The 23,428-nt window shown below is 30.4% G+C and overlaps 1 protein-coding gene across 1 annotated transcript in view; it reads left to right on the top strand.

Annotated features, from left to right (window-relative positions):
• LOC122270708 (basic phospholipase A2-like) overlaps positions 1–23,428 on the top strand; it is a 33,264-nt gene continuing 9,836 nt past the window's right edge. Inside the window, exons 1-3 of the mRNA XM_043049177.2 lie at positions 1–207; positions 14,856–15,039; positions 18,618–18,727. Of these exons, the coding sequence (XP_042905111.1) occupies positions 14,939–15,039; positions 18,618–18,727 (211 nt within the window). The 5' untranslated portion in view covers positions 1–207; positions 14,856–14,938. The remainder of the gene's footprint in view (positions 208–14,855; positions 15,040–18,617; positions 18,728–23,428) is intronic.

Genomic DNA, 23,428 nt, shown 5'->3' with positions numbered 1-23,428 from the left:
CCTCGTCTCATTTTTCTGTTTCACTAAAGAAATAGGCATTCAAGGAGGCAATATGTTGAGAGAGTTTTAAAAGATTTATATCCTCTCTTAAAGTGTGATTCTTAACGTAGTATGGAGCATCTGCAATTGATCGTAATATCTTATTCTGTAAGATGTCAAATTTATTTAGCAAGTGATATGGTGTTGTGCATGGTGCTCTGGTGAAGCGTAAGTGGTTATCTGTCTTATGATTTGTACCCATAGTAGTTTCTTTAGGTGTGGTGAATGCTTGGATATTTTCCTAAGAGTGCCCTCCATGCTTTTCAAATGAAGTTTTTTATACAAGCATTTTATATAGACGTAGCTTATAGTAAAAGTAAATATAAGTTATTTACTTTTAATAAATTAAAATGGCAATTTGTAAGAAGAAATTTAAAATATTTTGTAATAATTTTATTCATTTCACACTGACGGCAATAAAGAAATCCACATCATCTTGTGAGAAAACTGAATCATACCATGTGATTTAATTGCCCAATAAGAATGCACGAATAAGTCAACTTTTACATGATGAGCAGGTGATAATACATATGTTTTTCGAAAACTCTGTCGTTTCGTCACAGGAAATAACTTTTATTAATAAATAATATGCGTATTTCATAATTGATATTCTTTCATCTTACTATTCTTGACTGTTAGACTAAGTTTAGTTAATTTTCATTTTTACCTTATCTTATTCGGTGCCTTGCATGCCTAATCTGAAAATCCTACATGAAGAAAAGCCTCAGTTTTATGAAAATGGAGAGCATTCGTAATCTAGTATTTTAATTGGAAAAATCACTCCATCATTGTATTATCTAGACTCATCAAAATATGCAAAATTTTAGATTTCTTGATTTTGTTGATTTCATTTAAGAAAAAATATCTTCTCCACGTTTTGTTCGCTCTCGCCCAGATAATTCTTTATGGCGAGATGATGTATTATACATTGTATACATACATATAACCGTATACATTGTATACGGTTAACCCTTTCCGGGGTAGTGTAGCCAGTGGTTACACTGGCTCAGCCGCTAATTTACAGTTTAGTTGTCTTTGACGAGTCGCTCTTTNTTTTTTGGGGGGGGGGGGAGATTTTCCTGTGAGCTATAAGGATCGCAATTATAAGGTAAGCTTCTTTTTCTTTTAAAATTTGTAACCTGAACTGGAAAGAAATCAAGAATCAAGTTCCTTTTTGAAGAAAATTTCAAACATCAGAGCGGGTTGCTAAAGGCATCTGGATTGGAAAATCGTGCCCCAGTCTCTCTGACAACAGTAATTTTACAAATGTTACAAACCACTAGAAATGTAAAACTAATTGCTTTTAAACGTTTATCACCTCCAATTTCTAGACAATATTGTCGAAGGTTGCAGTAGCTAATTCGTTGCTTGACTAAAATCTTCACTTGAAATTTGCTGTTCCGAAAAAGGGTTAAAAATTGTAGCTTTTATCTGCCTCAAGTGTGAAACAATATGTGTGTATTTAAACTAAATGTTTTTTTTGTTTTTAATTTCTCTATTCAAAAGAGCTTTAAGAAACACTTAGCAAATGTCTGTTTAATTACAAGAAATTGGGTCTTAATCCAAAATAATAAGAAAGGATTTCCCGTCAGCCTCTCCTCGCCAGATAGTTCCATATTTTTTACATGTGTGTATTATTATTAATCATTATATTTCAAGTGTTACTCCACGCTATGAGTGTGAAAACATTGCCATAAATCCACTCGGAAGTCGGGCCGTTGAGTTGCCGCGTGATGTAGGCGGTCTTTACGCAATGAGAAGCATATCAGGAAACCCCACCTTTATGAAGAAATTTCATTGTTAATACAGTTCAAAAATTCATTTCTTTAAAAAAGTGGTAGATAAAGAAAAATAATTTATTTTTTTAGCATGTAGCCGTTTAATAGACAATTTTTTATAGACATTTAGTAGACAATATTTGTAACCATTTAAGGAATTTTTTAGTGTGGTAGGCAAGTGATTTAACAAGATAGATTATATTCTTATCTGTCCCTTATTGCGTTTTTCCCTTTATATATTATGGAAGTGTGATTAGTATTGTGTGAGAACTTTTCAGACTTTCAACTACAACAAATATTTAGAGTAAAGAAAAAAGCTGTTATAAATTTTCTAATGAGGTGAGTAGGACTGGGCGATATTAGAAATTATATATCGTGATGCATCGTCAGTTTTGCATCGCGATATAGCGATGTATCGCGATACAGTATTTTTGAATTTCATTTACTTGTAAGGCACAGAAAGTCAGATTTCTATCAAAACTTCATACTCAGATTGATTTAAATAANGCTATATCGTTATCTTATATCCTTGCGTGTCTTATATCGCTATATCGTTTTGCGCTCGTTGTCTTTACTCGACGGCTTAAATCAGATTTCGCATGCATCGTCTTGAATGAAAGACGCTGTATTGTCTTGCCGATATATGCGTTAAATCGATATGTCTCGATACATCGATTTATAGCCCAGTCCTAGAGGTGAGCATAGAGCTCGAAGAGCAGATAAAAGCTAGATACATAAATATAAACGCGTTGAATTTTTTTTAAAAAAAATGAGTGACGGATTTTCAGAGAAATTCATAATCCGATTTAATTTAGTTAAGTGTCCTCAAATGCAAATTCTCTTTGGTAAGAAACACATCAAATTGATTAACATGAACCTTGACCTAACTTTTGAACATTCTTTATACGATAATTAACCTTCAATTACTATGTAGCATCCATTATAAAACTAGTTTATAATCTTATTAAAGGATTATATAACAAACAAATGCAGATTCATTTAGTAAAAATAGTTGTTATTATGAAAACTTTTATCAAAAAGTACACGATAAGCCAGCAACTTTTCAAAACGATTAACTGAAAACTGCACGCTGATTAAAATAATTGGGAGAAAAAAAACCCATCTTGGTTCTCTTATTGACATATGTTACTTCTGGAAATATTTGTTGTTAGGCATTCTTCATAATTTTTTTTAGCCCAGTTCACATTTCTATTTTTAATTCTGTCCCTTAATAAAACAGTAAAAAATAAACGGAATAGAAAACTATATTTCGAAGATGTTTCTTAGCTTCTTCTTGGCGTTATACGTCTCTTTATAACGTTTAGCTGATGAGCCTATCAGATCACTTTTTAAGTTGTCTGCGCAACGTATTTCCAATCTTTGGGATTGTTAACATAACACAGCTTGATTTTTCTGAGTATACAGAATAATGCATGAATGGAATTCTTTTTCATAGATTTAAGTTTTTTTTAAAACGTGTCGAACAGTGGGTAGTATTTTACAACAAAAATTTGAACAGAAAAAAAAAATTAATGTCAAATTTTTCATGAATATTTGTTATGCTTTGGTTTAAGGAAATTTCGCTTTTCCTATATTAAATGCAACAGAAACTCCCTCTGCCCCTTAAAAAAAAATTAAAGCTCAGTTTACACGTTCTAAATAAAAACTTATTCAGAAATAGATAAAGACAGTTTCAGTTCTATTTTCAGACACATGGTAAAAAATGCAATTTTTCTAACATTCAGAAGTTTAACCTGTTTCTACTAATAATTCCATTTAGATTCCTTTTCTGATTCCCATTAATTGAGGTCTGCCATCCTTCTACGCTTTTGGGGAGAATTTCTTCTATTTGTAACTAAGTTTATGCTTTAATATATAATTCTCTGTTTTGTAAGTTTGATTTACAGTTATTTTATTCGTCCCTGCAAGTAAATGAAGAAGAAACATCACAACATTTCATAAGAAACAACGCTTCTTCCAGCTCTCCCGTAGAGAAGCTTTCAAAATGTTCGCAAAATTACCAAATATTCTGTCAGCTTGTTTTGCCACTGAATGAAAGAAATTTTGCAAGAAGCTTAGTATTCAGCAGCCCTGTTAATAAAAGCACACATTATAAATATTTTATGCTAGAAGTTTCTGTACCCTGTTCGCTTTACTTCAAATTCCCACGATTACGACAATCATTTTTTGTTTATTTATGTTAAACACAAAGTTACTTGTAAATTAAAAAAATTATTCCTTTTAACGTACTAAAGGCCAGTGTTCCCAAGACTAGAACTGGTAACTCAGCTATTTCATTCTTGAAATTTATTCAGGTGATATTCTTTCATTCGTGTTCACCATAAAATGTTTATAACACAGATACCTGTATTTTGATCTTTGATAAAAACAATTAGAATGAATTTTAAAATTAAAGTGCTAATTCACTTAGTCTTAAGTGCCCTAGCATCAAAATAACGTGGGCCCTCACCTCATTGGATCAATATTCATGAATCTTGACTCAATAAGGGTTAAAAAAAGGCTGTTATTTTCCGATATCGGTCCTATATGGTATTGTCAGATTCACCCGATATTTTATGTTCATTTTCAAGCCAATATAGGACAATATAAGCCATTTATAGACCATTCTAGGACCACTATTAAAAAATCTAGACATCCTAATATTGGTTCCTCCTTGCATGTTAAGGTGCTTAATTAGTTTTATCAGGATTGTTAATTGTTGTACCACTTTATCTATTTTTACATGCATTTAATATGTTACATTTACTCGTCGTGCGAAAAAAATAGGTTAAAGGTCAATAAATGCTATATATTTGTTTTAATTATTATTATATTAAGACCCATTTGATATTTCAGAATTATTTCCCGATTTTAAACTGTAATATTAAGTTGGTTGTGACGAGAGTTTCGTCTGTTTATTGTTTAAATTCCGTATATAGACTGGATATAATTTTACACGAAGCTTATAATAAAAGTAAACGTAACTTTTTAACCCTTTGGATATGCTTTGCAGAAAATTAAATAAGAAAATTAAATCAGGAAACGCGAAGAAAATTGTGGTCATCGTGTGCAAATCAGCAACGAACCGATTTGCTTTATTTTTACACTTAATTAATAGTTTATATTATCAAAAATAAGTGGGACCGTTTTTATCCCACTGCTCATGAAAGGGTTAATAATTGTAATAAAGGTAAAAAGTTTAGATACTGATTTAAGTACGTTTAAATAATAAATAATTAAGGTCAAAGCATAAGGCTACTTTACATATGAAAAAATATCGCTTTCTACTTAAATTAGGAATATTATTCAAAATCAAAAAGATGATACGAGAGGATAGTAATTAAATATTTGAGGTAAATACCTTTTAATTAGGTAGATAGAAATAATGTACAAGCAAACATTACCTTTTTTACCCTCTCATGCATATTGGTCTCATAAAGAGCACCTATATATTTTTGCTTCATAGTGTCATTCAGACCCGCATTTATGCTATAATTTGCAAGTAGTCCTCACAGTTCTTGGAAACCACACCAGACTATTCAAGACAGTTAAAAGAATATGATCTCTTTGGAAGTCGATGGAGAATTCGAGAAAGAAATGAAAATATGACTGACAAACTGAGGGTGTACTTTCCATGATCTTTACCAGTTCTATACCTGTTCGAACCGGCAATTTACTACTAATCAGGTTTTCTGTATCTGTACAGTTTAGTTATTCGCTGCATTTTTCATTTATTTATTCGTCATTCGCTTATTATTTATTCACTGCATTCTACAGAGTCTTCAATTTTGCTCGATATTTCTACTCGATTGTTGACTAAAAGAGTCTCTCAACACCTTAGTTATTCTAAAGAGTTCATTTTTTTTCTGAAAACCTTTTCAGTAGCTCATTTTATTCTTACGAATAGCATGAAATTCCTATTGTACCGAAGTCGAATTATACCACTTTGTTTAAAAGCCCTCTTCCGCATTGGAAACGGTTGAGAAAATTTCTCCTTCCACCCCCTGTCATTTCAAGGTTATGTTTTATTTCGGAAGTAACTCTCAAAAATTCGAACGTTTGTGAAGGCTGTGGGAATGTGTAATGCGCTGTAAGAAACTTTTTTTCAAATTTTCCATAATAACTAATTTTTTGTGCTTGGTTAGCTCACAATATTATGGTGAGTAATAAATTTTTCTCGAATTTTTGTATATTGTAATAAAAATAAAACATTATTCATTTTCGAATTTCAATCATACTTTTTAGATTTTTTTTACTGCTTTATTTGTTTATTTACTGGGCTGCCGTCTACTATGGTTTTTGCAAAATAATTTATGGAGTGGTAGACAATAAAAACATCAAAAGCTTTCAGAATTTTTGATAATTTTGCTAACTTCATAAAACACTTAACACGAAAGAGATGGAGTTGAGAATGATAAAAAAGTTTTGTGTTATTCGTTTTATTTTTGGGTTTGAAAATAAAAATTAAACTGGCATTTTATATAAACTTTTCAATCATTCACATGCAGTGGTGTAGAAAATAACAATACAAAGACATTAAAACATAAATTTTACTACCGCCGGAAGAAATTTTCCCAATAAGCGGAGAAAATTGGCAGCCCATTTATTTTATTACTTTTCATTTAAAAAAAAAAGGTAAATATTAATATTCTCTTGGCAAACTTAAACTTATAGCGTTGTTACCGTTGTTTATAGTATGATATGTATAGTTCCGAAATAGCTCACATTAAGCTGTGTGCGTCTATTTTCTAATAAAGAAAAAGTGGTACCACACTTGTTTCATTATTAGTATTTATTTTGTAAAAACAAGATAATTATATCTTCTTCATTATATCGATGATATGCATATTTATATTTAACCCCTTGGGAACGGGTGATTCAGAAAAGCATTCGTACAAAATCAGGATCAGGATTTATTTAAATAAAAAACGGTAACTTAAATGTAGTCGTTTTTAATTCGACAGACTTACTTTGCTTTTACTTTAATTATTGTTTGTTTAATCATATATATAATCAATGTTAATTCAATGTATAACTAAATAGTTTTAATTTGAACAAAGTAATGGTGAATTAATTAATTTAAACTATTATAACTCCGCCCACAAATAAACTGCTAAAGAATTACTTTGATTACCAGTTTTATCTTTTTACCCTGGTTGATACGGTTTTATGCTGGCACGTATTTGTGACACTCGGCGCGAAAGGGTTAAATCGAAAGTCAATGCACTAAGCTGCAGTGGTAACTAACCAGGGTCGCCACGAGCGACTAAGACTGCGAACAGTGGTGACTGACAGAATTCAAAATTTTATTAAAAGAGATTAAAATTAGCAACTTTTTATAGCATATTTGTTTTCAGTTTACCATGGAAAGTCAACGCAAAGAATGCTTTAGCTTCAAATAGGAATAATTTGAAATGCAACAGAAGCGAAAAATATAATGAATATTAATATTTCTTCCTGTGTGCATCGGTGCATGGGAGAATTTTTGTGGGAAAATTTTCCTTCTTGTTATTTCAGAATTTTATCACAAATCCCAAGCATTTTTTGCTCATTTTGATTTGCATACTTTTCAGAACCAAGAACTACTGAATCATAATACAACATTTGTATTCTTTTTACAATATCTAGTTATGCTACGTATAGTAATTGTAGTTAAGGTTCTTAAGATACCTACACGTTCACACCACATCTATATAAGAAACCAATAAAAAGTGTAGCTTCCATTAAATCTAAATGAATGTAAGTATTATTTATAATTGTGCTAGATTGTCAATAAGAAGCTTAGGTTCTTAAGCTACCTATCAATATACACCACATCTATATAAGAAACCTATAAAAAGTGTAGCTTCAATTGAATCGGAATGAATGTAAGTAAAGGATTGTTTATAATTGTGCTAGCTTGTGAATTAAGTAGGGGAGAAGAGTATAGTGTGGACATGGGGCTGGAGCAGACAAATAGAATATTTCTGTTATTTATCTTTCCAAATTTCTCTGTAAATTTTGGCTGGTTGGCAACACTGTTGCATTTTCATATAAAGTGACATAGTTAGGGAACAAATTTGAGAACAAAGAAGTTTGTGAAAAAGTAGCTTTCTAATTATTTTTTTTTTAATTTCAACTGAAAACTATTTTAATTCATAGTTTTGATTAATAAGAGTTATTATGTTATGAATTAATATATTTATTAAAGGTTTTAGAAATCATATTATTTTCTATGCAAAATTACGCAAAGTAATGATTACAAATTTATAAAATGATCGGACTGCAAGAACCCTAATACAAAGGCGGAAGTTATTAATTCCGTACATAATGCTGATGTAACAAATAAAGATAAGCAAATGCTTTCTTTTTTTAAAAAAATAATATTATCTCTTAAGAATTTTACTGCCATCTTATCACCAGGCCTTATATATTTGTTTTAATTGTATATGCACACAAAGATGCCAACTTGCTCCGGACTGAGAATAAATATTTTCTAATGGTGGTGTTTAGTATGTGATTCTTGGCTTGTAAATTCGATATATAGGGATTTTAGCTACCACTATTTCTAAATGATTCAATGGTATCTGTGAAACGCCACTTTTTCATTTCCATCGAATCAAAACGAGTTAATTCTATTCAATGAAACAATACCAATGGTTGATAAAGACAAATATCTTGGGCTCATCCTCAGTAGCAAATTCAGTTGGAATGATCTCATCAATAGCAAATTCAATTGGAAAGATCACATCAAAAGCATAACCAGTTAAGCAGCATGCAGTAAACTCCAGGTACTACTTAATTAATCAAACATGGCACATAAAAGATTGATCTATTTATCCGCCCCATCCTTATATATGCCACGACCTCAAAATAGATGCAGTAGACAAATATATAGCAAAATTAAATAGCAAATTCTATGAGAAAACCATCCATTGCTCTGCAGCAAATTTCAATGAAATATTCATATATGCAAATCTAACTGAAAACAAGAACTTCAGACCAATAACAGCATATTACTGCAGTGATGCATCACATTCCCGACCATCAATGGCATATACGTAACCTCGCCATACTTGCTTAGCTCAAATTGTACACATATTTTTTACATTATGGTTTTAATACCCAACTCCATATAACTGCACATTCAGAATTTAATGATCCACACGAATACTCCTTAACTTCATTTGCATTCCACCACCTCATCGAAACACTACGAAGTTCAAGTTAAAGTTGAATGGGAGAAGGGCCTCAAGCTACCTCAAATATTTCATACAGTTCAGATCAGTTCATTTCCGAAACCGAGGCAGGATCCTGTAATCATCGTAAATCGTGAGTTATTGTTATGCTGTGTTGAGCCTATTAAAAAGTTAACAAAATTAGCCGAAAGCCTGCAAATTTTAGTTTACGGTTCTCTACCGTTTTTTTTTTAAAAATATTTTGCGGAAATTGGAGCAGTTGGCATCTTTGATAAATTTCGTGGCATGGTGGCCAAATCATTGTAAATAAACTCTTTACCAAATCTTGAATATTTCCACAACTTAATATATATTCAAGAAACATTTCTAGCTAAAAGAGGAGAAAGGGGTTGGAGTTTAATATTAATTATTGTAAAAAAAAAATTAAGATTATTTACTTGCAACAATCTTTTTAGACTAAAATGAATTCCATTTTGATTTTACTCACTCCTTTGTAAACAACAAAAGATTAAATAATAAGTAAGTTTAAGAGAAACCCCATATCACGGGACAAGTGTGAACAAAAATAAATTTTAAAAAAATATTATTAAATCCTATGCATCCAAATTAGTCTACGCATCATTCAAAATGTGTATAAAAAATACTAAATATGTTTAAATTAGTTGTTAGTAGTTTTTTTTTTTTTGAATTTGTAAAAATTTGTTTTGAATTTGAGAAAATTGAAACACATTAAATATGAACCCCCCTATCTCCTACAATTAATATACATTGTTTCTAATTTTAAAAATTTTTCAAAATAAGTGATTTTGAAAAGCTACATAGAGAAAACACTAGGAACGTAGTCGGAACTGCAAAAAATATTAGCTTTTCCATGAGTATAGATATTATATGGTTTTGAGTATAGGTATTGTAATTTTTATCACTAAAACTCATCGCAAGGACGAAGAACGTAGAAAAATTTTATGGATAATTGTATGTTACGTAACAAAATGAAAATTAAATAAAAATTAATTATATTAAGTAATATTTATATCTAACTTCATTAAAGTTAGTTTGAAACACATTTAGTCGAGATTTTCTAAATTTGAGTTATTGGATTTTCGGGTCTATAATGTTCTTGTTACGTAATGTTAATGAAATGTATGTTATGTAACGTATGTTATGCAATGTATGTTATGTAATGTATGTTATGTAATGTATGTTATGTAATGTATGTTATGTAACGTATGTTATGTAATGTATGATATGTAATGTATGTTATGTAATGTATGTTATGTAATGTATGTTATGTAATGTATGTTATGTATCTAATGTTATGTTAATGTATCTTTGCAATTGTAAGCATAAATGTATTTTTTTTATTAAATATGAATTTATTTTTGTTTTCACTTTTCCAAAACAAAATATTATGCACATAATATACTCATCAACTTATAATATGTGCAACTCGTAAACCAACGGTAAAGATACTTTACTGTCATATTAAAATAAGTAGTGCTTTATTAAAATTAATTTGTATTGAAATTTATTTATATTAATTTTATATAAAAATTTCATCTATATTAAAATTAATGAATATTAAAACTATTTTGCATTAAAATTTATTTATCGTATAATCATTATATTTGAGAATTTATACTTCATGTTTAATTCGCGTTAGGTATAATTTATATTTAAATTACAAAAACTAAGAACACCAAAACATTGATGAAACCATTCAAAAATTTAACCCGCGCTTAAATATTTGAATAATATGAATGTTTGAAATTGACGTGAAAGTTAAGACGTGAAGCTAATTGCTACAATCATTCTTCTGTTTCTTCTTAGTTTTCTTTCCGTGGCTCTTATCTATCTCACAAAGAGAGTAAATGTCTAGCATTTTCTTTATCATTGAATAGGAAAATAATTTGTCGTATTAATTTAGATGAATCGATTCATGCTGATATTCTCCGATTGTGTTCGGAGAATCTAGCCCTAATCTAGCCTTAGAATCTAGCTCGAAGGGCATCTGCTCCATCGTCTGATTTGATTTAAAAATAATGAGGGAAGAGGGGGGGGTAAGAAGGGCTTACCTTACCCAAATTAAACGATAAATCAGTTATAAGTTTGTTGAAATAATGAAAAAAACACTATGTTGAGAAATACGAATAAAATAAAACAAAATGGGATAAGGGAAAGACTATTTACAATATTTATATTTGTGCAAATTAACTAGAATTGATGAAAATCAACAAATATCTCGAATCCCTGCGTCACTACTCCCCCCCCCCTCCCGATGAGTTTCTACGGTACTGAGTGAAACAGTTCATCTTGACGTGTTGAGTAAGTTAATTCGAGGGGTTGAAGTATTTAGATAATACTCCGTCATTTTGAAAAAAGGACTAAATTTGGACTAAATTGGCTGGACTAAATTTGGTTTTTTCTTCATTTAAATCAAAATTGAAGATTTGATTGAAATTACACTTCGTAAATTCCCTGAAGGCGAATGTAGACACTTGTCTAAATTTATTATATTCTCCTACTTCTAAGAAATTAATGAAATTTTAAAATTATTTTTTTCAATGGTAGTAAGGGATACGTTTTAATATTCTAATAAAGGAAAATTAGAAAAATTTTAACTAACACTACTTACAGATATATGTATTTAAACAAATATATAATCCTTTGCACTCAATTGTAACATTTGAGCAACACCTCTACTGGGAGAAACGGCCTCTGCACGGATTACCTCGAAATTCGATCTTTTAGTGGTCCGAACGTTGTGACATCTAACGTAATTATCTCCACTGTCCAGTTAATGTTCGTTATGTTGGACAACTAAATTGATTCGTACTGAGGCCTTCTTTCTTCTAGGATGCACTATTGAGCATTTTTCTTTTCCGCAGTCACTTTTCAAAAAAAGAAAAAGTTGTACCACAAGTTCATTACTAGGATTAATTTTGCAGAAACAAAATAGCTCAAAACGTAACTTTCTTGTTTCTGCTAAATATCGTAACTTTGTCTACCTTAATACATACCTGCCAACTCTCCCGGATTTTGCGGGAGATTTTATTTTCATATTTAAAGTGGTAGTAAATATATACTATTTTTTCTTTTATAAATTTAATTTTTAAATGATTTTGATCACCACTATTATTACGAAAATTAAGCTTATATATTAATATGCGTTACTATCATGGTTGTCATGAGCCAGGAAAAGACCCAACAAAACCAGACAGCTATCGACCAATCAGTTTACTCTCCTCTCTGAGCAAAATTGCTGAGGACATCATCTTGTGCAGAATGAGAGACTTCTGCGATGATAACCACATTATTATCGATGAGCAATTTGGCTTTCGCCCTAAACATTCCACACAACACCAACTCATCAGGCTCATTGAATACATACACGAAGGATGGCTACACAGCAAACATACAGGTGCTGTCTTTCTCGATTTGGCTAAAGCCTTCGACAAGGTATGGATCGATGTACTTATCTATAAATTAATTAAATATAATTTCCCTAGACCACTTGTTCTAATTATACGATCCTACCTAACACACAGAAAGTTCATGGTCAACTGCAACACTTTTTTCTCAACCTTAAGACCCATTAATAGTGGTGTTCCCCAGGGGAGCAAACTAGGACCCCTCCTGTTTTTAATTTTTATTAATGATATCCCTAGAGATCCTGGCATTCTGACTGCACTGTACGCTGACGATACAGCCATTGCCACACAAAGCAAGTATATCAGCGATATCAACAGGAATATTATTTACCATCTCCTCACCATCATTGACTACTTCCAAAACTGGAAACTTGCCCTCAATATCGACAAAACTCAGGCGGTGCTATTCACCAGAAAAAGGACCTACAAGAAGGATGTTATCATTGATAACAACTTCTCTTTCAAATGGGAAACGAAGGCTACGTACTTAGGTGTCATTATGGATAAAACCCTGACATTCAAATATCATTTTAGGAACATTAGGAGTAAATTCATAGCTGCAAAATGTGCACTTTATCCTATTCTAAAAAAGAACTCTCCCCTCAGCACTAATAACAGGATTCTAATTTTTAAAATGCTTCTCACCCCCTTATTAACATATGCAGCACCCGCCTTCGGGGGGGCTGCAAAGACAAATCTTAAACTCTTACAGAGTGCTTATAACAAAACCCTCCGCAATATCACAAATTCACCCTGGTATTTCAGGAATAAAAATATCCGTAATGACACCTGTACGCCTAGCCTTCTTGACATATACAAAAATAGTTCTCTCAAGTATTTTCTTAAGAGCACTGGACACTTCAACCCCCTTATATGGTCTTCCTCTAACTACGACCCAGATGACCCTAAGTGCAGGAGACGGCCTAAGGCCATTCTCCATTACTATAATAATCTCCAAGACATCGTTTGATGATTTTTCCATCCCCCTGACTGGCTCCTCTATCATCATTACCCTTTTCCACCTTCTTGGGTTGGCCCAATACTTCGCGGAATTACTGCGGCTCATTCTGATTCAATTTACTAATACAACTACTAACAGTGTTAATCACTAACTGCTTATTTTTCAATAATTAAATATAAAATATAAATAATAATTTATAATAAATAATTAATTTTATTTATTTATTTATTTATTTATTTATTTATTTATTTATTTATTTATTATTATTTTTATTTTTTTTTTATATATGTTATTACCTGTCTGTGTCTTCGCTGTTCTATTTTCTTTTCCTTAATTTTATTTAACTACCTAACATTAAGTTTACTAACCCAAATAATTTTAATATCAATGGCCTTTGATTCAGTTTGTAATCATATAATTTACGGAGGTGGCATTTTTGGCCAGGTACTCCGGTGCACCAATTATTAGTTTCCGCATGGTTGTCATGCCACTCATACTACATAGTAACCACCATATATAAGGACTATTCACTCTTAGTATAAACTAATTCGTGACTTCCGCTTCTGCGTTTTCGCTCGCCACTCTACCCTTCTCTCCATCGACAACATTACAGGCGCCCACGGGCATCACCACAGATGGAAGAGTCAATTGTCCGCTTCGCGGACAGGCACTCTGTACACATCTCTAGTTCAAGTTCAAGTTCATGGTTATCAACTTAATTTTTTTCAAATACAACGTATTTGTTTGCTTAAAATTGAAGTTTTAATTCCATTTTAATACCACTGGGAAAAATGATAATGGAAGGGATTAAAAGTTGGCAGGTCTGTTAATATAATTAAAATGGTAACCTCTATCATTGAATCTGAATTAAGATTGTTACTTTTTAAAAAAAATTAAAATGGTAGGTAACAAAAAGAAATAAGTACTACCACTTTTTTCAGATAGTAGTTTTTCATATATAACCCCCCATTTTTTTTTTTTTTTTGTCTAAGCATGAATGTGTTAAATAGGGTTCCTACGCACCTAGAAAAAATTTATAATTCTTATCAATTTTGTTATAAAGAAGATGAACGTTTCTAAATATTAGCTTCCACCATCGAAATAAAATTTCATATCTGCAACCTTCCGATCTGTATATATTTAGCTGAAGAAAATAGAATCTTCTAGTAGCTACAAACATAATAATGTAAAAGAAATTTATATTAATGTTACTAAAATGTTTTAATTTTTTTTTTCAGTTGAGTATGAACTCTGGTTATAATAATCGGAGTGCAATAGATTAATTGCACGACTTTCTAACAGAAAATTGATGGGATTTTACTCCAGCTTTTATAAATGTCCAATTATGTATTGAGAACACTATCTATTGAAATAGGCAATAAATTATTATACTAGAAAAATATAAAAATTTGCAGCGAGCTTTTTAGTTTAACCCCAGAAAAGTAATTCATCCTCATTTTTTCCCCCCTAGTTTTAAAAGGAAACTCGAGCAACTACCGATCCAGAATTCACCAGGATTTCGAAGGAACAAGAAGTGTTTTCCAGCTAGGTCATATGATCCGATGTATCACAGGATGTCAGCCTTTAGCATACAGGAGATATGGCTGTTACTGCGGTTTCAATGGTTCTGGTACACCAGTTAATGTTATAGATGGGTAAGGAAACTCTTCGACTGTTAATGTTCTTTTTTATGTAATGCATTATCCAATTATAGATGTTATTTAAAAAATTAGGAGCCTTTGCTCGTTTCGCTTGCCGTCCAGCATCGCGTTAAATATTAAACATTCTTAAAACTAAAATATAGCACTATCATAAATTAATAAGCATAAATAAAGCTAAAATATAGAATATAAAATATTAACTATTCGCTTTGAACCTTTAATTTCTGCCTAATTAAGCATTTAGTTACCTGCGTGACATGACAAATATAACACTTTAGCTTACGCTTACATTTGAAAGGCATATTAGATGTCGTATTAAAAGACATAAAGGCAAATTAGATAATTCAGTTTTTTGTTGCCAACTCTATAAAGTAATTTAATTCGCATCGTGACAGTATATTTACATGTATGCTCACGCATTAGTATTTTATATTATCTAGATAGATAGAAGTTCAATTTTTATTCCTGAAAATGTTTATAGTAAAATGTTAATTTAGTGGAACTTTTATTACAATGAATCAATAAATATAAAAGATTTTTGAAATTTTTTTTTAATAAATATTCAATCTTAGTCTTCTGTACCAACAGCTTTAAAAACACCAAAAGCGTTTGGCATGCATTCACGTCCGTTTATTTTGCACGGCTATTATTTTACACGCCGTGTACACTTTGTGTAAAATAAAGAAAATACCAATGACTATCAAAACATGAAATTTCAATAAAATACATTAAGAATAGTTTTTGGTGGTATGTTTCCCTTATATTCCAAATAGAACTGCTATGAGTTTTATATTGCGAGGCGTAGTAGAGCTAGGGACTCAAAACCAATCACATGCATAAACCATGACTTGGACGGCGAGCGTTTATTTAATTAAACGATTGCGTTGAAATTGCGTACAAAATTTAGCAAGACCAATACTGGTCCTTTGCTGTTCGAGGCTGAGTTGTAAACATGCTTGAATTGAAAGCAAGAATCTGCAGGGTTCGATCAAAAAGCTCTTTCTTCTTGAATCTTTCTTCTTGAGCTCTTTCACGTTGAATGCCTTGGGGTCACCGGTGACCAGCAAAGCCAAGATTATTAGAAACACATAATGCGAATAAATTTTTAATGCTTTTAATTTTTATATATTTTTACCGTTACTAAAGTGGTTTGAAGAAATTAATGCAATATAGAACTCACAAAAATAGTTTTATTTATATACATATATAACATGTAACCTTAACACGTTGAGTTCCATGGGGATCACCGGTGACCTCAGTGAATTAAATGCGTCACGAATGATTACAAAAATTAACTGTTTTGCTGTAAATAATATTTCGTCAAAAGATGCAATGCATACTGAGAAAATCACTTTGGCCAGACGAGCAAGTCATGCAAAATTAGCGTGGCATTCAACATGTTAAAGAACTAGCAGAAAAATTATTTAGTTTTCGTTTGTACGAAGAGTAAAAGAAGCTAATATTTTTAATTAAAAACTATTCATTACTATTAACTTAATCTCCGAGGAAGTAAGCGAGAATTTAATGCTTTTTATGTGTGTTATAACTAATAAGAAAAATCTTGATAGTTAATTTTTTGTGTAACTTGTGGCTTAATTAATTGTTTTGCAAAAAAAAAAAAAAAAATGCGTCATTGCTAAAATTCAATTCTGAAATTAAACTCCGTGTTTAACTGGTTAACAGTTATCTGGGATAAGTAAACCAATGCAATCAATCGAAAAATTCTCCTTAGCTATGATATGCTTTAAAACACCAGATCACGGCCTAAAATAATATTTTATTTTTAATGTAAAAGTACCATTTTTATAGGACTAATAAATAGTAAATAATAGAAAGATAATTTTGTGTAAGCATTTTTAAAAATAAAATACCGACTATTTTTTGCAATTTAGCAACCATTTAACAAAATTAAGTGAAAAACAAGCACATCATGAATCACAAATTTTATTCTTTTAAGTTTATATATTATCAAGTTCCCGAAAAGCAATTAATCACTTTTAAACAAACCATTTATTTAGGTACAAAAAAGTGCAAATAATTATATTAATTTTAAGGGAATTATTTTATCACTTCTAATAGATAATTAGATACGTTAATGTTTAATGTAAATTTCTTAGAAATCCAAAAAATAAAGAATTCTTAAAATATTTTGCCTGTTAATGTCATTCATAGAAAAACATCTCGAGCATGTTAGTCTCCAAAATACGTGTCTGCAGAAAACTATTAACGAGCCCGAATATCTTTCCCGATTTCATACAAAAGAAGTAAACCGCATTATTACTAAGAAGCAATAGCAAAAGTATAGCTCAAATGCTCATGCCCTACAACATGTTACTTTAAAATTAAATTATAAACGTATATTTCCTTACGCATAGCGATTAGAGTAATTGTTTTTCAAGTAAAATAAGCTTAATTTGAGGATAATAAAAATGAATAAGCAAAATTCTTACTATTATAATTACATTTAATAACATTTAGATCGTATCAAATCAAACCCTCTTACATTTTTTATACAACCCCTTTTAATTATTTCATCATACATCCGGAGGATTTTCATCATAATTTGTGGAACGCATGACCAATATTTTACGGTATTTTTTTATTATGCTTCTACATACCTGGACAGGCATGTGAGATTAAATAATATATTCTCCGATCAAAATTTTTTACATGCCCCAGACACGTCAGGCAACATAGTTTTCGAGGATAGCTGAGCAGAGGCGTTACTAGGGGCTCACAGCGCACTGAGATCTTAGTTTTTGCAATCTTTGCAGTATGATGTCAGACTTGGTTTTATAAGACCATTTTGAGTTTTAGACTATTTTAAAACTAAAATCCACTACACTTGCCATTGAATTGTTAAATATTTCATTTTTCATTGAATAATATTTTTCAACTTTAATATTTAAAAATAAAACAAAAAATAAAACACAAAAACAACGTAACTGGAAAAAGTCATACATTTTCATTTGATTTTGTATAAAATTTAAGTGTATGTTAAAGTTAAATTTTAAGTGTATATACGATGTACAATGTTTTTGATCGCATTTATTGTTTTTGATAGCTTGTTTCATTGACTGTAAGGCATGTTTCATTGACCATGTTGGCTATTTTGTTAAAATTAATTTAAAAATAACTACAAGCAATGCAAGCTACTAAATAGGTATCCTATTCAATTTTTAGTTAAATGGGATGAAAAATTGAGAGAAGTTTTGGGGCTCATAACTTGTAAAAAAAAAACTTGAAATATTAAAAAGAGACAAGCATTTTGTTTTGGAATTTATTTCTAATTATTTTCATAGCTTTAAGACCCTCTAAAGCTGCACCAGGGCTCAGGTGTCCCTTCTTTCCTCTGCTATCTACGCTTCTGCAGCTGAGTAACATAGTCTACAATAACTGTTTGCAATTATTATTCTTTTTCAAAGAGGCATATCACTGTCATTTGTTAAACATATTCTTATATATGGCCTAAGAATTGAATGAGTAGATAAAAGAATGTTCGCGGAACACGCACCAATTATTTTTTGATTCTTCTCTGATTTTATGGTATAAAAAAAAATGTTTTGTTTCAGGTGCTGCTTGGAGCACGATTGGTGTTACGCTCAATTGCGATGTCCTCCCTTCATGCTTTATGTCCTGCGTTACGCTTGGCTATGCAAGAGACCTGGACAAGCACAGTGCAGTAAGTCCTTCATTTGAAATACAACAACGGAAGCAATACAAGATAAGGTCCGATGAGAAACAATTCAACAATTACGTTACACATCTAAGAAACATATTGTATAGCTATTATTCTTTTATTTATTTTAACCGAAGATTCTCGGAATTTAATAAAAGCGATGTAGGGCAAATGAGATTATTAAAACATATCATTTGAAGTAACTGCTTCCTAAAAAAATTAAATCAACTTAATTTACTTTAAACTAACAAATACTTTAACTCTTAATAATTTTTTAAGTTTTTTTTATTTGCTGTTAACAAAATATATAATTTTTAAATTTCCTATTGTTTTGAAACTAAAACCCTAAAGATAAATATTATTACAAAAATGCTATGATAAAATGTGATTGTACTTACAAATACATTTATAAATCTGGATAACAAACGTTTTATGGTTATTATAAACTTTATAGGCTTTAATTTTACGCTATATTCACGAATTCAGTCTGTCATTTGTAACACAAATGTCTAATGCATCAACATTTTTGGTCGGTAGTAAATAGTCAAACCTGTTTCGTTCTTGATTTTTTTCCCCAGAGACGTGGCTGTCCTGATTTATTGTTTAATTTAAAATTAAACAAAAAATATTATAAGTTTTCTGCTGCTATTTTATAGCAAATAGAATACTACAGCCACCGTATTCTGTTCTTTAGCCGAAAAATAAGAATGTTTAGATTAAATGTAAAACTTCCAGTGTCATTTTTTTCCCTGTAAAACATTTAAGAAATCTTCTCGTAATGCCATTTAAATAAATAAATAAGCCAAAAGGTTTAGTCACTTAGCTCAGAAATAGAGTGTGGATATTTAAAAAGTCTGATCATTCCAAGAATTTTTTAAACGAGTTTCAGGCAACTCCAAAACATCAAAATTAGTTTAAAAAAATACGTATTTTTTTTTTTTTGAGAGGGAAAAATATTTCCCTTGATTATCTTAACTAGTATTAGTAACAAAGTAACTATAAAGCTTTTTACCTACTGACATAGTTTTTTTAACCATTAAAAAAATTGTGGTAATTGCAGATAGTTTACTTTTTCCTAAAAAAAAGATATAAATGAAATATTCCTTTTTCAAATTATTTTCTCCTTCTAAGATAAGTAGTAGACCTATGTGAGACACAATTGGCATAATTATAGCCAGTTGGAAAGTGTCAATTTGATAATTTTAATACAAAAGCCAAAAGTAAAAATTTTTTAACTGCTTTATTGCAATCGCATTTTTAATGAGATTTTAAAGATTTTCTCAAATATTTTACCCGATCATGGGTTAACCCTTTGGCGCCGACTGTCACAAATACGTGCCAGCATAAGACCGTATCAATCAGGGTAAAAAAATAAAACTGGCAATCTAAGTAATTCTTTAGCAGTTTATTTATGGGCGGAGTTATAATTGTTTGATTTATTTAATTCACCATTACTTTGTTCAAAATAAAACTATTTAGTTATACTTTGAATTAATATTGATTATACATATGATTATCCTAACAATAATTAAAGTAAAAGCAAAGTAAGTCTGTCAAATTAGCAACGACTGCATTTAAGTTGCCGTTTTTTATTTAATTACAACTTGATTCTGATTTTGTACGAATGCCAAGGGGTTAAAGTCCCCTTGCCGTTAAGCTAATCGTGGGAGGTTTCCATGGTTTTCCTCACCATTTAACACAAATACGGGTAAATTCCATCAACAAAGTCCTCCACGAAGGCAAATTTCTCCCAATACCAGTAGTTCCTTTGTCTTCTGGATTGGGTTCAATATTACAATTGATTACCGTGTCAAAAGATTTTGCAATGTAACAAATGTAGCTGTCATCGGCTAACGCAAGAATTTCAACTCCAGATGGGAAAGTCTTCAAGATAAACCAAAAAAAGAAGGGCGGAGAGGGCACTGCCTTGCGAAAGGCCCTGGGGTTGCTGGAAATCTTTAGACCGGGCAGCGATATTCCACTTTGACTAACTCTGGGGCACTCCAATTGGCACTGTTTGGCGTGCGAATTCTTAACACGCCAAATCAATGAGTCTCACGCTTTCTCGAATCGTACGAGATTAAACTTCAACCGCTATTATATATTTTTTTTTATACGAGTGCAAGTAGTGTTTGTTTATGTAATGATCGGTGGAACTCGTATGTACAAATATTTGTTAATTTAAATGAACAATAAAATTACTTAAGATATATAAATTGTATTTTTCGTATGTTTTAGTTTCACGTTAATTGTTTCATATAACGCAACTTCTATTTTAATTCAAGTAACGTAAAAATGGAGCAGTAATTAATTATACAACTATGTTAGTATTTACGTGGCGCAACGCAATTTCATTATATTGATAAATAAACATTTCTACCATTTATGATTTCATCTATAGAACCATATTTCCGCTAAGAATTAAATGTTGAAATTTTTTTTTTATAAATTTGCTACAAAAATAATTAATATCAAGAAGTTCAGCACTAAACCTAAACAATTACCATACCTTTTATAAAAAATTACGGTTAATATATCCATATTTCAATCAGTTGTTGAAAATTATTCTTTATTTCCTCTTTGCAATTTAAAAAATAACTCATAAATTTCAAAAATAAGACCTGAATTAATACGAACAATTTTATCTGTACCAATTATTTAAATATTTACTTAGTCATATTAATATTTAAAAAAAATTAAAATCTAAGTAAAAAATGTCTTCAAAATGAGTTAAATGCAATCCAATTTACTGTAGTGGTGAATAAGGATAAACTAATACATTTAGTAATAATTTTTAATTTAATTTAAAACTCAATGCAGAAAAATAACGAATTATTTCGCTATGGTTGCGTTCAGTGTCTTAAATTTTGCCTAGTTTTTATTTTCATTTCGTCCAACTTTTTTTACCAGCAAGAAACAATGGATCTCGAAAAGAAAATTAAACGATTCTTAGTATAGTCTCACCGTTTTAATATGAAATTATCAACATTTCATTCCAGTTAATATCCTGTAAACAGTCACTAAGCATTTCTTCCTAAATGAATTTGCTTAATAACTGATATTTTCTGTTTTGGGCAGTATGGTCTCCATATATTAACCTACAATGTTCACACTTGGTCAGTCACATTTATTAAATCTTTATGTGATGCATAAAATATTGTAATTATACACTAATTAGGGTGCGATCACGTTTAATTTTGCTTAAAGAGTAAAAAATTTTAAACAGAACTTGATTCACAGATAAAATATATTACTTAATTATATGGTGAAGCATTTAGACAATCACAAAATGTTGAGAGAAATACTTAATATGCTGCAATTCAATGAGTACATTTTATTTTAATGATTATGTACTAAAATTTAAATGAAATGACAGTTCTTTTCTTTCATGCACATGCATTTCTTATAAAAGTGCTTTTTTAATTTTTTTCATTGATTTAGATTATCTTGAATTTTTAATTATGAAACACTTTTGAAATCATTTGTCTTTGATTATGTTCAGAGAAACTGCAATTTTTTAAAATTTATGAAGTGAAAAAGATATGGTAAATTAGAATTAATAGTAATAATGCAAAAATTATATTGTATCTTGCTTTTTTGCCTCAAAAACCAAATATATTCGATTTGGTCGAACTTAAATACATTTCGATATCAATTGATGTATTTTGAGCAACAAAATCCATGGGTTGTAGTAAAACTTGCAGGTTCTTTTCCAATTTTCATAAAGTGAAATAATTTTCACACTAAACCTTTCTTGGCATAAGACAAATTTATTTTAACACCTAATTATGCTACATCACAAACATAAAATTAAGTATATAAAAATAATTGTAAATGACATCGTCAAAAACGCTTCTCTCCTTCCCACCACATTCTAATCCTTTCTACACCACACTAAAACGAGAGAGATTCTTTTTTAATTAATTCTAAAGTTTTGCTCATATCTCGTAGCGCCATCTAGTGGGGGGTAATCTTACAGTTGTATTTATGCATAATAAATTTTAAGTGTTCATTAATTTTTAAATATAAAAGCATATTAAATGAATTAAATTTTAAATATAGTTATGAATTTGATAACCATCTGATTTCCTTTTCCGAATGTTATAATAAATATTTATATATCGTGGGAAAAAAATGTGCTGAAATGGAAAAAGAAATAGCATGGTAAAAAGTTGTTTCTAAGAGGTATATTCTCTTATGTTTTTAAAATTTAACATTTATAATAAAGTGGTAATTATACTTAATATCCTTCGGAAAACTTGCAAATAGAATGCTTTAATTTAAAAAGCTGTTTAAACTATAATCAATGTATAGTATTTTGGCCGAAATAGAATTTACGAGTCGCTATTGGTTATCAAATATTTGCCTGCATCTTTTCTGCATGTATCAGGTATTCAAACAAACAATTATTCTTTGCATCTTTTATCAACACTAAGCTCAAATAGAAGGGGAAAATTAAATAAAAATAAATACGATAGTAAAAATAAAAACGATAATCAAGTTTAAAAAGACGATGTTCCTTGTTTACAGTGAAGGGTTGCCACAGACTCTTTCGTAGATATGCGCGCATAACAATTAAGCAGTTATCGCGGAGTTTGGCGAAGAAGTGCCCCAGAGTTAGTCATAGTGGAATATCGCCTCCTGCTTTGGGGAAGACTTCTCTCTCCGAGCGTTATTGGGAGGCTAGAGATATGTTAGATTAAT

The sequence above is a fragment of the Parasteatoda tepidariorum genome, chromosome 1 (assembly GCF_043381705.1).
Source record: "Parasteatoda tepidariorum isolate YZ-2023 chromosome 1, CAS_Ptep_4.0, whole genome shotgun sequence".
NCBI classification, from domain to species: domain Eukaryota; kingdom Metazoa; phylum Arthropoda; class Arachnida; order Araneae; family Theridiidae; genus Parasteatoda; species Parasteatoda tepidariorum.
The sequence above is the reverse complement of the archived record's forward strand: the minus strand, read 5'-3'. Positions and strand labels throughout refer to the sequence as shown.